At 41.5% G+C, this 17709-nt stretch overlaps 3 protein-coding genes across 3 annotated transcripts in view; 1 reads left to right on the top strand and 2 right to left on the bottom strand.

Moving 5' to 3' along the window:
• Positions 1 to 120: 120 nt before the first annotated feature.
• Positions 121 to 4856, bottom strand: LOC134063452 (complement C1q tumor necrosis factor-related protein 4-like). Its single transcript, XM_062518933.1, has 7 exons — positions 4545 to 4856; positions 4278 to 4418; positions 3600 to 3908; positions 3166 to 3306; positions 2467 to 2775; positions 1572 to 1712; positions 121 to 635 (listed from the first exon to the last, which is right to left on the bottom strand). Exons 1-7 carry the CDS (start codon positions 4651 to 4653, stop codon positions 319 to 321), a joined length of 1467 nt encoding a protein of 488 aa, XP_062374917.1. The 5' UTR covers positions 4654 to 4856; the 3' UTR covers positions 121 to 318.
• A 4012-nt stretch (positions 4857 to 8868) lies between these two features.
• On the top strand, positions 8869 to 13015 carry elovl6l (ELOVL family member 6, elongation of long chain fatty acids like). Its single transcript, XM_062518934.1, has 4 exons — positions 8869 to 9101; positions 9427 to 9558; positions 10634 to 10785; positions 10919 to 13015. Exons 1-4 carry the CDS (start codon positions 9001 to 9003, stop codon positions 11362 to 11364), a joined length of 831 nt encoding a protein of 276 aa, XP_062374918.1. The 5' UTR covers positions 8869 to 9000; the 3' UTR covers positions 11365 to 13015.
• Positions 13016 to 14597: 1582 nt separating this feature from the next.
• The window catches only part of aifm2 (apoptosis inducing factor mitochondria associated 2), a 9175-nt gene continuing 6063 nt past the window's right edge, over positions 14598 to 17709 (bottom strand). The window contains exons 8-9 of the mRNA XM_062520347.1: positions 16995 to 17195; positions 14598 to 14892 (exon numbers count right to left, since the gene is read on the bottom strand). Coding sequence (XP_062376331.1) covers positions 14741 to 14892; positions 16995 to 17195 — 353 coding nt within the window. The 3' untranslated portion in view covers positions 14598 to 14740. The remainder of the gene's footprint in view (positions 14893 to 16994; positions 17196 to 17709) is intronic.

Here is a 17709-nt window from a genome sequence, read left to right as displayed (position 1 = left end):
GTCACACACACACACACACACACACACAGTCAGGTTACAAGGTAATAGAAGCAATTCTCATTCTGTATGCATCTGTCTTTAAAAAAAGAAGAAAAGAAAAAATGATGCAGAATACCAAAGTATGCTAAGATGGATTTTTTTACATTTTATTTTATTGGTAACGAGAGTATAATGTAAACATTCCCCTTCTTACATCTTGGCACCAACAATTATCTAACTATTCATGAAGCCATTAAATCTTACACTGAATTTCTATAATCTTGATTGCTATGAAAACGTTCCTCCTCTGATGGTAAAGCATCTGCTCTCATTAATCCATCAAATGGTCAACTGTTGATTAATTGTGGATGTGGAGTAGAGCAAAAATCCACTGAAGGTGTGAATATTGGAGTTTTTGCTGGCTGCAACCTGGTATCCTTTGGGGAGGCGCATGTACACCTTGTCCCCCACCTCCAGCTCCAGCAGCACTGAGTTGGAGGCATAGTCCTCATTGTCACCTTTGTCCTGCCATTCCCAAACCAGCAAAACCTCCTCGTTGTTCTTCATCAGCTTGACACCGATGTCTGCCTCACTCACCCAGCTGTAGGTGGTGAAGGTAAAGAAGTAGACTCCTTTCACTGGAGCAGCAAACACACCTGTGTGACACAGGAGATAAATTATGTACATAAGTATTCGCAGCCTTTGCGCAATAGTTGTGACACCTTTGGCAGCAATTACAGCCTCAAGTGTTTTGGAATATGAAGCTTGGCACACCTATCCACCTAGCCCTTTCACCCGTTCTTCTTTACAGAACCTCGAGCTCCATCAGGTTGGATGGGGAGAGAAGGTGCACACTCACAGACATTTTCAGAACCCCCCCGAAGATGTTCAGTAGGATTCAAGTCTGGGCTCCGCCTCTGTGTCGGGTGCTGTGGCGCAACAGGCTACAGGGCTCATACCATGTATGGGGCCAAGTGCCCTCGGGGACTCAGGTTCGAATATGACCTGCGGTCATTTCCCGATCCCCCCCCCCACCTCTCTCTCTAGCTCTCTCTCCCCCACTTGCTTCCTGTCTTTCTTCACTGTCCTATTCGAATAAAGGCAAAATTGCAAATGCAAATTGTCATTATGTAGAAATATGTACATAACAAAATGTGGAAAAAGTGAAGCGCTGAGAACAGTTAGGCCTAGCCGTATGCACTGTAAGTAAAACAAGGTTTATGCCCTCAGGGTTTATAAACTCTAAAAATTTACTCTGACTGTGATGCAAGGCAAACACTCTAAAATGCCATGTCCCCATGCAGTCCGTTTTTTTTTTACTTCAGGTGCAAATATTAGTAATAGTAATAATAGTAATAAAATCAAATAATTGTGATGTTTTTTAATAGGGCTGCCAAAATAACACGTTCATTTTGTAGTAGTTATGAAGTGGAATTGAGAGAGAGCACAGTTGTTTCTGTCCTATTTTGTTAACTCTGCTGGGAATGTTTCACGGCAGTCAGAAACTAATCCACTCACGCTTTAAATAGTGTTTGTAGCATTCCATTAATTAAATAAGGTGAAATTGCTCCCACATTGAGAATTGCACGTACCTGTATTTGAATCATAGGCACCTCCAACATTAGTCAGAGCTTTGCCGTGGACCAAGGGGATCTCCATGTCAAAAGGACCTATTCTCCCATAACCACTATCATCAAATGATGAAGGCTGAAGAGCTGCAGTGAAGGCCACCGCTGGAAACAAAAAAAATGAAATGAAATTTCTATAAGCATTGTTTCTCATCCCTGTGTGATTAAAACTTGAATCACTCCCTCTACTGACCAATACATGTACCCAGCTGCTGATTACCATAATCTGGTGGCACTTAGCTGTATGTTTGAGAAGTGGTCATGAATCTTGTTTGCCACTGTATTGACCATTTTAATCAAGTCCTATTACCTTCATCTTGGTGTGTCTTCATCAAGCAGTCACAGCTGAATTGTGCCAAATTTACCAAATTCATTTGGATTTTTTGCACTCTCGGGCAAAAATGAAAGCGATTGAATAAATGAATATACTTTTTTGATCCCGTGAGGGAAATTCAGTTCTCTGCATTTAACCCAATTAGTGAACACACAGCACACAGTGAACACATGGTGAGGTGAATCACACAACCCAGAGCAGTGAGCTGCCTACCCAAACAGCGGCGCTCGGGGAGCAGTGAGGGGTCAGGTGCCTTGCTCAAGGGCACTTCAGCTGTGGACTGGTCGGGGATCGAACCAGCAACCCTTCGGTTCCAAGTCTGAAGCCCTAACCAGTAGGCCACGGCTGCCCCGATTGAATAAAATCTATACAGCAAAATCCACTGAAAGTATGAACATTGGACTTTATGCTGGCTGCAACCTAGCATCTTAGTATTTATGTCAGTAGGCAAGAAGCGCCATGATAATGCAGGGTGTGTGACACAGATTCATGCAACAATTAAAGCATTTCAAATCAATTCAATACCTCTTGACTGATCTTCATTGTTGTGAGGGTAGAGCAAAAATCCACTGAAGGTGTGAATATTGGAGTTTTTGCTGGCTGCAACCTGGTATCCTTTGGGGAGGCGCATGTACACCTTGTCCCCCACCTCCAGCTCCAGCAGCACTGAGTTGGAGGCATAGTCCTCATTGTCACCTTTGTCCTGCCATTCCCAAACCAGCAAAACCTCCTCATTGTTCTTCATCAGCTTGACACCGATGTCTGCCTCCCTCACCCAGCTGTAGGTGGTGAAGGTAAAGAAGTAGACTCCTTTCACTGGAGCAGTGAACACACCTGGGACACAGGAAGTAAGTTGGTATAATTGAACATACGTTACAGGGAAAGCAACAGGATAGAATTGAAACCATAGGTTGCACTCCAACCATCTTGATCGAACATGCAGTGGACATGCAGTTTAACAAGTTATGTGTAAACCGTAGCTCTAACTTTGACACATTGTGGCGTTAGAGTGCTGAAGACATTAACAAGAAACCTAGTGAAAAATAGCAGGCGATTGTCCCTATAGTGTGTAAAATGTCAAAACATTTTACACTGTATGGGCTGGCTGCCACAGACTCCAATGATGTACTACAAAGTGAAATAATAAGAAAAGGTAAACACTGTGGGTCCCTCTAAAAATAGTCATCAATACAATCATAGTTCCTCAACTTAGGATTTGAATACCTGTATTTGAATCATAGGCGCGACCAACATTTGTCAGAACCTTGCCATGTTCCAAGGTTATCTCCATGGAAATAGGTCCGATTGCCCCAAAGCCACTATCGTCCGCAGACGAAGGCTGAAGAGCTGCAGTGAAAGCCACCTCTGAACACAAGATGAGGTCAAACTTACATTCAGTATACAGCATGTCACATGGTCCAAAAATTAGTGATATTTTCAATTCTTGTTTAAAACATGTACTGTATATTATTCCTAATGTGCTGATCATTTATATTAAACATGTTCTTCTTAGTGGTGTGTCTTCGTGGACTTGTAAAGCCTTAATTTGCTTTGCCAAATTTGTGTACACTTTTGGCACTTATGTAAGTTAAGTAGGCAAAATATCCATGATAATGCAATATGACTCATGCAACAACTGAAGCAATTCAATTCAATACCTCTTGACTGAGATGCATTGTTGTGAGGGTAGAGCAAAAATCCACTGAAGGTGTGAATATTGGAGATTTTGCTGGCTGCAACCTGGTATCCTTTGGGGAGACGCATGTACACCTTGTCCCCCACCTCCAGCTCCAGCAGCACTGAGTTGGAGGCATAGTCCTCATTGTCACCTTTGTCCTGCCATTCCCAAACCAGCAAAACCTCCTCATTGTTCTTCATCAGCTTGACACCAATGTCTGCCTCCCTCACCCAGCTGTAGGTGGTGAAGGTAAAGAAGTAGACTCCTTTCACTGGAGCAGCAAACACACCTGTGACACAGACAGGAGAGACAGATAGGAACTGTAATTTCTACAAAAACTATTTATAGGCCTCAATGGCCTAATGAAAATCAAAATGAAAAGAAAATACTGTAAACTGACAGCTGACTGCGGGCTTGACTATGCGGCCTGCCAGAACTAACGTGTAATGCTTGATTTGTGGTAACGTCACATATAGAATGAAATGCGGTCGTCAAGGCATATGTTTGATTTTACAAAGAATATGACACAAATGTTGTCCTCCCGAACACTTTTATTTGTTACACCTTACTTACCCAGTACTGTGCATTTAGGCATATAAGATAGAATTTACAGTGTTGCTAAAATCTCCTAATTTGATATTCACTGAGAATTGAATACCTGTAGTTGAATCATAGGTCTGTCCAACATTAGTCAGAACATTGCCATGGACTAAGGTGTCCTCTGTGCTAAAAGGTCCTATTCCCCCAAAACCAGACTGATCCCATGATGAAGGCTGAAGAGCTGCAGTGAAGGCCACCTCTGAACACAAGATCAGGTCAAATACACATTCAGTATACAGCATAGAAAATTGTCAAAATATCAAAGTGATTGTCATTATTGAAGAAGAGTAATGGAAAAAAAAACTTTAAAACTGCAGCAGTTTACCCTCCTTGGCTGTGATCCGTTCTTCCGTTAACACAAATTGAGCTGTACAGGAGTACAGAAATGGCAATAAAATGGTTAGAGTCCTCATCTTTACAATGAAGAAGTCCATGGGTCCGATTTCGGTGGCAGCATAAGTAGCCGGAAACTACGTCAAGGGACTCCGAAATGGGCCAGACCTCTCGAGTGAAGTGAAATTGAATTAACCAATCGCATGCAACCAGTGTTATATTCTGTTCTGATCTGATCTAGCTTTTTTTTTTTTATTATTAACTTTGGCTTCACTCTGCCCACTTCATAGTCTGACTTCACTCTGACCACAGTGCACTGTCAACAAAATATGCTGTCATACACACCCCCTCTGTTTTTATAATAATTTTTTTCCTCTTTCTCTCTGATCTTGACTGGTCATGCTGGGTTTTTTTTTATTTATTTTTTTTTATAAAGAAAAACAAATAGAGACTTTGTCCAAGATCGCAAATAATGGTTGGTTAATGGTTAATATGGTTGTGTTGGGGATAATGACCACAGAGGTTTTGTGGTCAAAATTATTCTCATCACCACTGGGTCCTTGACTTGGGACTGAGTAAAAGTCATTATCCAAGATACTGTTAAGCAACCTAGGCATGGTCTAGGTTAGTTAGGTTGGTCCGTCCCATTGATGCGGGCTGAAGCATAACCCTAAAAAACCCTAACCAACCACCACCGACCTAGGAACGCTGCTGTCAGTGCATTCACTCTATATTGTATCTGAGTTATGTTCATACTTTGTTGCAAAATACACATATTTTGTTTCTTTATTACTGTGCTTCTCAACTGTAGGGGGACTCAGAGAACAAATGTGTTGCTTTAAAGAGGGTTACATTTAGAGAAAAACGTCAATCCAAAACATCAATCCTGACTAACCATTAACCATTATTTGTAACACAGTCTGAAGATAGGACATAGTCTGTTTGGACATAGTGTATTTGTTTTCTGACAAAAGTGTGTGTGTCTATGTGTATGTGTGTGTGTGTGTGTGTGTGTGTGTGTGTGTGTGTGTGTGTGTGTGTGTGTGTGTGTGTGTGTGTGTGTGTGTGTGTGTGTGTGTGTGTGTGTGTGTGTGCGTGTGTGTGTGTGTGTGTGTGTGTGTTTGGGATGAATTTGAGGAGTCAGTCTCCTCGTCCAAAATCAGTGTGTGACCTCACAAATGCACTTCAGAAAGAATCGTCAAAAATCCCATAAACACACTCCGAAAGCCTTCCCAGAGGAGGTAATTGATGGGTTTCATCAAAGATCATTAAGGGCGGAACAAGATACTTCATGAGAAGCCACTTCCTGGAACCCGAATCGCAAGAGGGGGGGTCAAAATCCCCCTTTATGCAGAGCAGAGGCAGCGACTGTTCCATTGAACACGGCATAGATCAGAATTTCATGTATATGCTAAGATCTTGCTTCTATAGAGTTAGGAATGTGAATTTTGGGCACGGTTTCATGACCCTCAGCCCCTTCTGACCTCCAAATCCTGCTATGTAAGCTAACGATGATCAGGTGGCGCTGGGGTAACTTAATGAGAGCAGTGACAGATTACCATTATTCCATTGATGTTTTTATTAAATTCCTTGAAAGTGTATGCTTTGTGTGTGTTATTTTCCATATTAAAATTAATAAATGTAGAAGGCTTGAAAGAGCAGCAAGATCATTTTGGAACATCATCAAGCAACTGATAGCAATTGCATTGATAATCGGGTGCTTGATTTTATACACCTGTAGAAAGGGACCTGATGAAACCCATGAATACGTCAATGACACGCAATGACACGCCTGTTTATGCAGAGGAAGTGATCCCCATTTTGCGCCCATAAACTACGACGAAGTATAGTATCTTGCTCCGCCCTTAATGACCTTTGGTTTCATCAGGTCCCTCTCCACAGGTGTATGAAATCAAGCACTTAGATTATGAGTGCAGACTGCATGGTGCTTGATTTATACACCTGTGGAAAGAGACCTGATGAAACCCGTGAATAGATGCAAAGGATGGACCGACGTCATATTAAACCCTATGGATTAAGAATGGGATGTGACAGAAGTTCATATGTGAGTCATATGAACCCCCCCCCCCCCCCTTGGTGCTTGGCTTCACAATGTGTGTAATACTATATATGTCCAGAAGAGGGAGCACTCAACTTTAAATCAGACTCGGAAGGGTGGCTGAATGGATTTTTTAAAAGCCTATTTTTTTAATTTATCAAATAAAAAAGTCACCAGAACAATTGCCCAGTGTTTACATTGTTACGTGACGGCAACAACCAGACCTGTACTTCTATTGTAGTATATAGGCCTACACTATACTGCCAAAAGTATTTGCTCACCTGCCTTGACTCACATATGAACTTCAGTCACATCACATTCTTAATCCATATAGGGTTTAATACGATGTCGGTCCACTCTTTGCAGCTTCAACTCTTCTGGGAAGACTATAGGGTTTTTTTTCTTTCAGAAGTGCATTTTGTGAGGTCACCCTGATGTTGGATAAGGAGACTGGCTCTCAGTCTCCACTGTAATTCATCCCAAAGGTGTTCTATTGGGTTGAGGTCAGGACTCATGCAGGCCAATTATGTTCATCCAGAGCTACACTACATTTTACATATCACAAATCAGCCCTAAATCAGCAGAGAGAGAAAGTCAGAAGCATCTCCAAGGAGATACTGATGTGCTAACTGCCTCGATACCTGCCTCGACACCAAGGAGATACTGATGTGCCTGCCTTCTCAATAGACCACTTTCAGACAAGCAGGTTGTTGGTCGAAAACACTGCATTGTCTGCATACTGCAGCATCTAGGCTATCAGTAAGAAAACCTTGTTGACAACTCTTAACATTTGCAAAGCATTTCATTTGCAAGTAGTGATTTAATTTGTCCACTCTGGGATAGAGAAATGGAGAAAGGGTACAGGTGAATGAAGGGTAAATAGTGGGAGTAGCTCTAGGCAGCCATATGCCTATAAATTATGATTGATTGGCCCACTAAACCTGCTTTATCTAATACAAAAAAGTAGATGTGCTTTTTTTAAACGGCATTAACTATTTTCCAGCACAACATACAAATATGAAAAATGGAAAGTAACTTGAGTACTTTATTAACAACATACTTTTTTTTTTTTAAATTAAGCTTTGTTTGTAGGGATTGTTACTTTTACTAGAGTACTCTGTGTGTGTGTGTGTGTGTGGGGGGGGGGGGGTCAGACTCAAACCTGTGGGCACTTGGATCCGTGTTCATGGCATGAGTGCTGTAGCCTGTTGCACCACAGCACCCTCACCCCCAGAGTACATTTTAAGGGAGTAATTGTAGCCTACTTTTACTTGAGAATAGATTTTCAGTATACCCACCACTGGCATCACTCCATGGCATTTCATTCACAGATTTATGTTATATTCACCTGGCCAATTTTTGAAGGTCTCTTCTAAAGAAGGACTTTTACAAAATCATTGCAATGTGCAGAACACCTGTGTCTGATTATATTATTCTAGAGAGGGATGTCGTGCCAGTATCTGTAAGGGACCCAAAGGTTTTCCAATTAATTGAATGTTCTGAGCTTGTGACAACAGCTTGTCTGCTGTTGAGAATGATTGAAGCCACTGGTAGAGTTGAAGGACAATAACAGAAACCACGTTATGAGAACTAGCCTTGAAAAATACCGGCCAGATGGCATTTTTGTACAGGACCTATACACATATTTTGTTTTGTTTGTAATAAGGTTGAGCAAGAACTCGTTCAGGGAAACTATGCAGACTGATTTAAAATATCTCTGCATCCATTTGCAAACATTGTGTCAACTAGGTTCACATAGCCTAAATAACACCTTCAATTTGAACAAATTCTTCAATCTGTTGTTTGACAAAATAATTTGACCCTAAAAATATATTAGCCTATAGACCAAATTGCGTGGCCATCACAAGTGGATGAATCGACGGGCTTGTGTTGTCACTCTTTTAACTTTTTTGCAGCCTTTCGTTTGCTTGTTTTTGGTTTAAAATAAAATACAAATAGGCCTGGTAAATTATTTCAATATTGGCTCGCTTTTACCGTCTAAAAAAATCCTACATGAGAAGACACTAAACATATGGATTAAACATCACAGTAGGCCTAGGTTCAGTGTTTCATTTATTTCATGAATTATTTATTTATTCATTTGCAAAAGATCGCAGACTAACCGCGCTTATGTCATAGGCTACTAAATTCTAGTAATACTTGCTGAGTGAAACCAAGAAACTTAACAAGATCCACCCCAAGGAGGGAGGAGATATTACATCATCAGCCACAACCGATAATTTGGCTGAGACACCTCAGGTGCCAGATAATTCTTCCTCTAGTCAGAGGAGACAAACCAATTGAGGCATATCGGCAGGAATTTGTCTTCAGTTAACATCGGTGTGATCTCAGCTTCACTCCACACTTCTGTTGGCAACTCTTGTTCAAAATGAATGAAACAGATCAATATCAACAGTTAACTCTTTCCGAGTACAACTTCGAAAGACACTTTGATGAAAGGCTGGCCATCGAATGGATGCAGGAGAACTGGTAAGTCCAGCGTCCGTACGTTTACCTTCCTGGCTTCGGAGCTTTTAGTTAGTTAGTTTTAGGCTACAGTGTCCGCATCACACGTGTCGATAAATGACAGATGTAGATTTTCAGTTAAGATGATCCCAAGTCATAGGTGAAGCCTAACTTAGACAAGGACAATTTGTTTAGTCAATTAGTGCTGACTTCACCTGCCTGTTACGGTAGTAGGCTACGTCTATTTATGGTGTAGGCTACTGACATATTCTAACCGTGTCGATGCAGATGTATATCAAGCTTTCCGAAAACCTCTCCTAACTGATGGCTTGTTTCAAACATTTTCTAGGGGTCATGCATTTGTATTCTGTGGCCTATATGCGGCGCTGGTGTTTGGAGGGCAGCACTTCATGAGAGACAGACAGAAACTTGACCTCCGCAAACCTCTGATCCTGTGGTCATTGAGTTTGGCCATTTTCAGGTGAGTGAAACTAATAACTAAACTAAGCCAGCAAAGTGGTCCCACACACGTCAGAAACTCACTATCAGTGTAGCCCTGCTACAATCTGACAGACTGAGTGCTGAATAATTTGTTGTAGTGGGCAAAAGGTTTCCCTAAGCCTGAGGGGATTTCTCTGGTGTTTCTAGCCTTGAGCTATTCTTGAGTGTGTATGTGTGATAACTGGATGCATGCACACTGGCGGCTGCACTGGCTCTGGTTTTATATCGTGTGTAAGTAGTTGCAGCACGGTCTGTGGCCATGTATGTCCTTTAATCCTAATCCATTGGCAGGGTTGACCCACAAACTAGGGCTCGTCAGGAAAGCATGCCTCTAATCCACGGAGAGGCCTACAACTCTGATAGAATGCAACAGAAGGTTATGTTATAGAGACAATGACTAAAGAGCAATTCATTACTATGTTGGTGTAGGCTTGCAGTACAAAATCCCCATTTTGTATGTTCTCTTCCCCAACAAACACCCATTTTCAGTATCCCATAATGGCGGGGGTGTAACATGGCAACCATGTCAGCTTCATTATGGTTAATTGTTGAACATGTCAATGGAGCCCACCTCTAAAACAGACAGCGAGGTAACCAAAGCAAAACACGAATGTGCCACTACTTAAAACAATGGCCCTGTCCAGTTTGAGGAGGAACTTTTGAGGTACTCTTGTTCCATTGAGGAGTTTGGTTTCCCCCTCTACCAGATGGCTACCCACCATTTCAATTGGGGGCGGGGGTCATATTTAAGACTGTAGCTGTCCTTTTAGGCAGTCATTTTCAATACCTTGTGAAGTGACCAAATGCCTTCCTCAGCCTTTGTTTAGATGGTTACCCCCCCCCCCCCCCCCCCCCTCAGGTCAAGTGCCTATAAGTCCAAAATGCTGTCTCGGCTAAACAGCAACCTGATATACTTGTTTGATGTAAAGTATGTAGTCAGAGAATGAATCGTATGTCGCACAATGTAAATCAGGATGATTCGAGAGATTTACTAACAGCTGAAATAAACTTTTATGGGCAGTTTTATCATCATTGTTTTATTTTCTTTTGCACAGCATTGTTGGCGCTGTCCGAACTGGGATATACATGCTTTACATTCTTCACACCTTTGGGTTTAAGCAGTCTGTCTGTGACCAGAGCTTCTATAATGGGCCGATCACCAGATTTTGGGCCTATGCCTTCGTTCTTAGCAAAGCTCCGGAACTGGGTAAGTACAGTCGGATGAAAGCCCATTAAACACACTGGTAGATTCATAAACATGGAAACGAGCTCATGTCTTAGACTGATTTTAATGGGCGTCTTTGTTGTGTTTTTTTTTTTCTTTTTCTCATGTCCTTCAGGCGACACGGCCTTCATAGTGCTCCGTAAACAGCGGCTCATCTTCTTGCACTGGTACCACCACATCACCGTGCTGCTCTACTCCTGGTACTCCTACAAAGACCAGGTGGCCGGCGGAGGCTGGTTCATGACCATGAATTACACCGTCCACGCGCTGATGTACAGCTACTATGTGGCCCGTGCGGCTGGCTACCGCGTTCCCAAGCCCTTCGCCATGGTCATCACGTCCGCCCAGATTGCCCAAATGGCCATGGGCCTGACGGTGGTTGCCTTGGTTTACCGTTGGATGCAGGATGAGGGCTGCCCATCGTACCTGGACAACATTGTGTGGGCCACGCTCATGTACCTTAGCTATCTGGTGCTCTTTGCTTCATTCTTCTACCAGACCTACCTCAAGGGATTGAAGGGGAAGTCGGTGAAGGATGGTAAGGCTACTAAGGTTGAGTAGACCTTTTAGGCAATGCTTTTGTCTGTGAGTCTTCAGAAGTGTGTCATGTTGATATTTTTTTTACACAAAGGACTTGTCTGGTGTCCTATCTCCCTCAATGTGCATAGATCATTCTATAGCTTGCTAATCATGTTGGAAGTGCCAAGAGATAGCACCAGCAAATTGTGGCCTATTATGTGGCAGTCTTCTCTGAGGTCCTCTGCACTGTGAGGCGCACCAGTAACACACAGCCAGCAACTACATTAATCTCCCAAATATACTAAAAATCTATAACAATACAAGGCCTTTAACTGGCTCATATAACTGTATATTTAGGGTAAACGTTTCAGATAAAAATCTAAACTAAAGAAGTGCAGATAACCATCATGTAAACTCTGATTCTGGCAGGATACAGGTATTTTTGTCCTAATTTCTGACCTAAATTAAACTGTCCTTTTGATTAACAGTTACTATGCTGACTTTAGTTGGCTTTAAGCACCATATGTGTCTAGTTCTTCATGCCTAACAAGGGTTGAATATGTTAGCTAGTTTTCTATATCTATGCACATTGAGAGAAAGAGAGAGAGAGAGAGAGAGATTGCAAGGAATCCTCTGATGTTTGCTGGCCAGACCGGTTCTCGGTGAAACCTGTGAGGCTGTCTTTGAAGCATGGATGACTGGATGAGCATGAACTCCCCACCCCCACTTCCACCCCAGTCATTCTAAATAGGTTTGCAAACTCACTTTTTTTGTATTCGTGTACAGACGTTCATAGCAGTGCTCTCTGAACGGTTCTCTCTCAAGCCTACCCTGTATTATACTGAGACTGATTTATTTTAGTATTTATTACCAGATCGTATGATGGCATTAATGGATCATGCCGGATATGTGTTGTCCATGATGTCAAATGTTTATTGTTTTTTTTAATTATTATTATTATATATGTTTGTACTAAAATATTTGTGCTTTATGTTTATGTCGCCTCTTCTACATTAAGGGATTGGCATGTGTCCTAGTCAAGTTTTGACCATGTTTGTATACTGGTGAGGACTCATTACTGACGTACACATATATCATATATATCTGGCCAAATATATATATATATATATATATATATATATATATATATATATTTTCTCTTTGAGAAAAGAAAAAGAAAAAATCTCTACCTCATTTATGTCTTACTAAGGAATGTCAGTAGAATGGACCTGGAATGTCCCTGATGGTTCCTATTCTCTTTACACTCTTGGAGGCAATTTTAATATTTAATTGTAATATTTTATTGTTTCTCTTTTTCTACATTGAGAACTGGTTTTGGATTTGGCCTAGCTTTTTTCTTCAGATTTGTGTGCATCCGTCAGTTATTTTGTTTGTTTACATTATTTTGATTATTCAAGTGACAGGTGATGGGTTTGTTTGATTTACACACTGTTAAAACGTATTTCACCTATCACGTATAGTTTAATACTGACAGAAAAAAAAAAGATGTGTGCCAACAGTTTCAGTGCTTTTAGACTGTTACAATGCTGTATTGGTTCTTAGAGGTAATCCTTGCCAATTTTGGAGGACTACAGCCATTTTGTTTAATTATCAGTTTGTTTGAACAGGTGCATTTTAAATGAATGTAAAGAATACTTATTCAGTGTGATATAATAAAGCTGCTATTTTACAATATCGTGATTGTTATGTCATTTCACATGGGTGACCGTCAAATGATCCAAAACACTTGGGTGTCTTCTAGTTGAATATGGCCAAATTTTTCTTTTAAAAAATCACACATTTCATATTTTGCATGTTTGAAACCCTGAGGTGGTAGATAATCCATGATTGATAAAAATGTTTAATAATTCAGAAGATCTCTTTATATTTGAAATTATCTCTGAAGGTTTTTGATATGGGTATGTTATTGATTCAAAAGCTAATACAATTAGAATTCCACCTTCCTTACCCCTGAAACAACATATTACATACACTATATTGCCAAAAGCATTGGGTCACTTACCTTGACTCGCATATGAACTTAAGCCCATTCTTAATCCATAGGGTTTAATATGACGTTGGTCCACCCTTTGCAGCTATAACCGCTTCAACTCTTCTGGGAAGGCTTTCCACAAGGTTTACACATTTTTGACCATTCTTCCAGAAGCGTATTTGTCGGGTCACACACTGATGTTGGATGAGGAGACTGGCTCTCTGCTCACATTCATCCCAAAGGTGTTCTACAGTATTGAGTTGGGGTCAGGACTCTGTGCAGGCCAGTCAAGTTCATCCACACCAAACTCGGGTCATCCAGGTCTTTGTGGACCTTACTTTGTGCACTGGTGTTGGAACATGAAGTGGCCATCCCCGAACTGTTCCCACAAACTTGGGAGCATGGAATTGTCCAAAATGTCTTGGTTAATGCAAAAGCATTCCGAGTTCCTTTCGCTGGAGCTACGGGGCCAAGCCCAGTTCGGAGAGTCTGGCCTACATAGTGTCCTGACCGCAACCTAATAGAACATCCTCATGCAACATCAGTGAGGGACCTCACAAATGCGCTTCTGGGACTGGAAGAATGGTCAAAAATTCCCATGAACACACTCCTAAACCTTGTTGAAAGCCTTCCCAGAAGAGTCGAAGCTGTTATAGATGCAAAGGATGGGCCGACATCATAATAAACCATGGATTAAGAATGGGATGTCACTTAAGTTCATATGCGAGTCAACGCAGGTGACCCAATACTTTTGGCAATGTAGTGTATGTTTGGCTGGATTTGCATATGGCTCAGTTCTGGCTTTAGTCATCTGCCCATTTCCATACTCAGGAGCATGCGTGGCCTTTAAACTGTTTACACAGAGTTTAAGGGGGAGTATGTGCTGTGTTTTACCACTATCCACGTGTCAGAATAAATAAGCATACTACAAAATAAATATTCTGTTGGGCTGCTGCGATGTAACAACATTTTATGAAAAATGTATTGAGTAAGGTCTATGTCATACAATAGAAATATCTTGTAAACCGTATTGACATTACTGCATTATATTCCTTTTTGAATAAGATACATACTACAACATTTGGGAAAACATGGCATATAAATCTGCTCCCCATAGTGCATTATGTCATATGGCAGCAACATACATACAAGTTAAATGAATGTGCTGAATGATAGATGCACGCATGCATTAATATATGCCAACTGTGCAAAGGTACATCATGTTGTTGGAAAATTACAAATTAAAATGGTGGAATAATCTATATGTAAACAAGATGACTGAAAAACTGAAAAAAGATGGCTTTATATTAGAACAAATGTCTATACTTTTTAAGGTCATGTATCAAAAGGCACAAGTGAACTGTGAGGACAGAAAGGTTCATAGGCACAGGCGTGGACACTGTTACACTTCCTATGGCAGACATCCTATGGAGATGTCTGTCCCATGTCTTTCCAACTCTTCCACAGGAGAAGGCCTTTGCTCTTGCCTTGAGTGACAAGCAAGCGTGGTAGCCTGTAGCCGTTGAACTGTCCCACTCCATCATCACAGCCCATGGCCAGAAGCATGGTCACATTGCCTGTCAAATACAAATACACAATCGATCAGTGGTGGTTCCCAATTGGTCTGGCCTTGTGACCCTCACATTCCCTGAACATTAAGGTCCTGTGTCCACCAATCACATTAGTTAAAAGACTACAACCTTTCAATAATCTTTCCCAAATCTTGTCAAAGTCTGTCAGTTTAAGGTACGCTTCTAGTCCCAGAAAGTGCCTGTAGCTAGGCTACGTGTTTGGGGCATGCTGATGTTAGGCACATTTGCAAAGTCCTCAATTCCTGGTGTCACCTTTCAAAGTAGGCTACTCAACAGGTTTGTCTTTGACAGTATGGGTACTTTGTTTCCATTTGGTGATTTAGCTTTGATGGTTTCATACTCTTATGTGAAAGCAATTCACTGCAGTGCACACCATTCACTGAGGATTCTGTCCCTTTTTGTCCTCAACGTTAATGAATCTATACTTTAAATATTCAGGGTGACAGGCTACTTGCGTTTCGCCATATTTAGGCTCGCCTCATGCTAAAATGAAATGACTGCTAAATAAAATGACTGGTAACAAGCTATAAAAATAAAGGTCTGACATTAGATCTAATAGGGTAGCAATTTAAATGGCCCATTTTTTTTTTAACCACCAGCTCCGGGACCAGAACAATTCTGTAACCCACCAATTGAAGGTGCTCTAAGCGATGTTAGGTAACGTCACTTCTGTTGACGTTGAGACAAAACAGAGAGCTACAGTAGCAATTGAAACTCAAAGCAAACAACTGAAACTCTCCTGAATGCACATCTCGTCAGTGAATGGCTGTAAAAATGTGTTATGTTTCATGGTCAAGGCAGCGCCAGGCTGTTTTGCAGAGACATTTGCAGAGACATTTTTTTTGTGTGTATTCAGGGGACAAGCAGCTTGCAGACTGTGAAGAGATGTTTGCTGTATGCGACAATTTTTTTTTAGCTTAGAAACATTGCTTGGAGCACCTTTAAGAAACACTGCATATACCAGTCTGAAATATAATTTCCACACGGAGAGTATTGGAATCAGAACTTATGATTTTAATATTCATAAGTAGTTCAAGTCGTGATGTTCTAAATTATGTTTCTTAACGTGTCAGCTATTGTGTTCTTACACTTAAGAGATGATTGTTTTTATGTCATTCTGTTCCTGTACTGTCCCTGAGTACACTGTATCTGTGTGTTCAGAGATAGGAAGAGGGGGAATGTTATGGTTCTGCAGTGTTTTGCTGTTCCTCATGGGTACATCCCCTGCGTCAGTAGCTAGCTGCTCTAGATTACCAGGTTGGCAATCAGGATCGGATCCAATGTGGTTCATGTAAGATGGGATGACCAATGCAAGGCTGATAGACAGGAAATTATCTGTGCCTGAAATTATCAAATACATTCAAAGACAACATAGAGAATAGCCTTTCTTGACATCGTACATGGCCGAGCTCAAGCCTGAATTCAGGCACCACGCCTGAACTCTATTAGGCCTGCCAATGCCATCTCCCGTCACCCTGGAAGGACACTTGAACCTTCATTACTTTCCTGGTGGATCTTTATGGGAAGTCATGCTGTGTCTCCCTTGATGCCATTCACTGTAAATAAAACTCCGTTCCTGATTTTTCCTCCCATTGCCTGACTAGGTCTTCATTAATCTGTGGTATCAAAATTACCATCAACATGTGTATTCATCTTCTACCTGCTTGTCGGCTTTGTCTGTCAGCCATCTACATGAACATTAATTTAGTTGTAACCCTCCTGACAGCAAAAACTAAAAGTCCGCCAAAAACAACACTACTGACAGGAGTCCTCAGGCTTCACGCTTCTAGCAAAACAAACCTCATCCATAAAGACGCTGGCCTTTTACTTTGAGCAAACACAAATTTGTTACTAAACCACATACTCAGAATACCCCACCAGATTCACATGTTACCACACCTGAGGTAAAGACATTCTCCACCCCTTTAGGGTGCACCTGTCTGACATCAACGACATCCACCTACGTGGGAGGAGTTCTTTTTGTGGGGTGTGGCTCTGGAATGTGGCGGGGACAAATGGACGACAGCTCTTTTTTTTCTCCCCCAAATGACAAATGGTGACTGTCTTTGCATGCCCAGGTTAGTCACCTGTGTGGTATGAGACCAGTGGCTTTCCAGTGAGGCTGTTGATGATGTTTGTGACGGCGATTCCGGCGTGGAGCCCAGCATGGTAAGCCATCTTGGGCTCGTTGATGTTGGCACAGTCCCCAACAGCATAGATCCTATCGAAACCCCTCACCTGAAGGTGGTCGTTCACCTTCAAGGCTCCATCCTGAGCTAGACATTCACCTGTAAGACACAGCAATAAGAGACTCAAAAAGTCAGATGAGAAAGGCTTCAAGGTTGTCAGCCAGCCAGTCACACAATCCAATCAGCCCTCTAGTACAAACCCACTTCCTCTGAACGTGGGATAGACCCTGATGTTATCAGTGTATGTGCACAATTATCATCCCTTCAATGAGCTTCACGTAAACAACAGCACACTCATCACTGGGGTAAATCTGTGAGTGAGCAGGGGGTTAAAAAAAAGTCACGGAAGTACTGCTTGGGTGTGGGAGAGAGTAACCTGCCTGACCAGTTGAGCAGGGGTACATGTATGTAATTGTAATCACTATGTGTGAAATGATTCCATCACATATGATGTCAGACAAACCTCAGTACAGCATAAGACAAATCAAAGCAAAAAAGAAAAGGGGCGGCCAGATGTTTACAGATGTGTTATGATGATACATATGGCTAGCATTAAGGTTTACTTGATCGTCATTAACCATATTAATAATAATAATCAGGGTATGAAGGACAA

The sequence above is a fragment of the Sardina pilchardus genome, chromosome 18 (assembly GCF_963854185.1).
Source record: "Sardina pilchardus chromosome 18, fSarPil1.1, whole genome shotgun sequence".
Lineage (NCBI taxonomy): Eukaryota > Metazoa > Chordata > Actinopteri > Clupeiformes > Clupeidae > Sardina > Sardina pilchardus.
The sequence above is the reverse complement of the archived record's forward strand: the minus strand, read 5'-3'. Positions and strand labels throughout refer to the sequence as shown.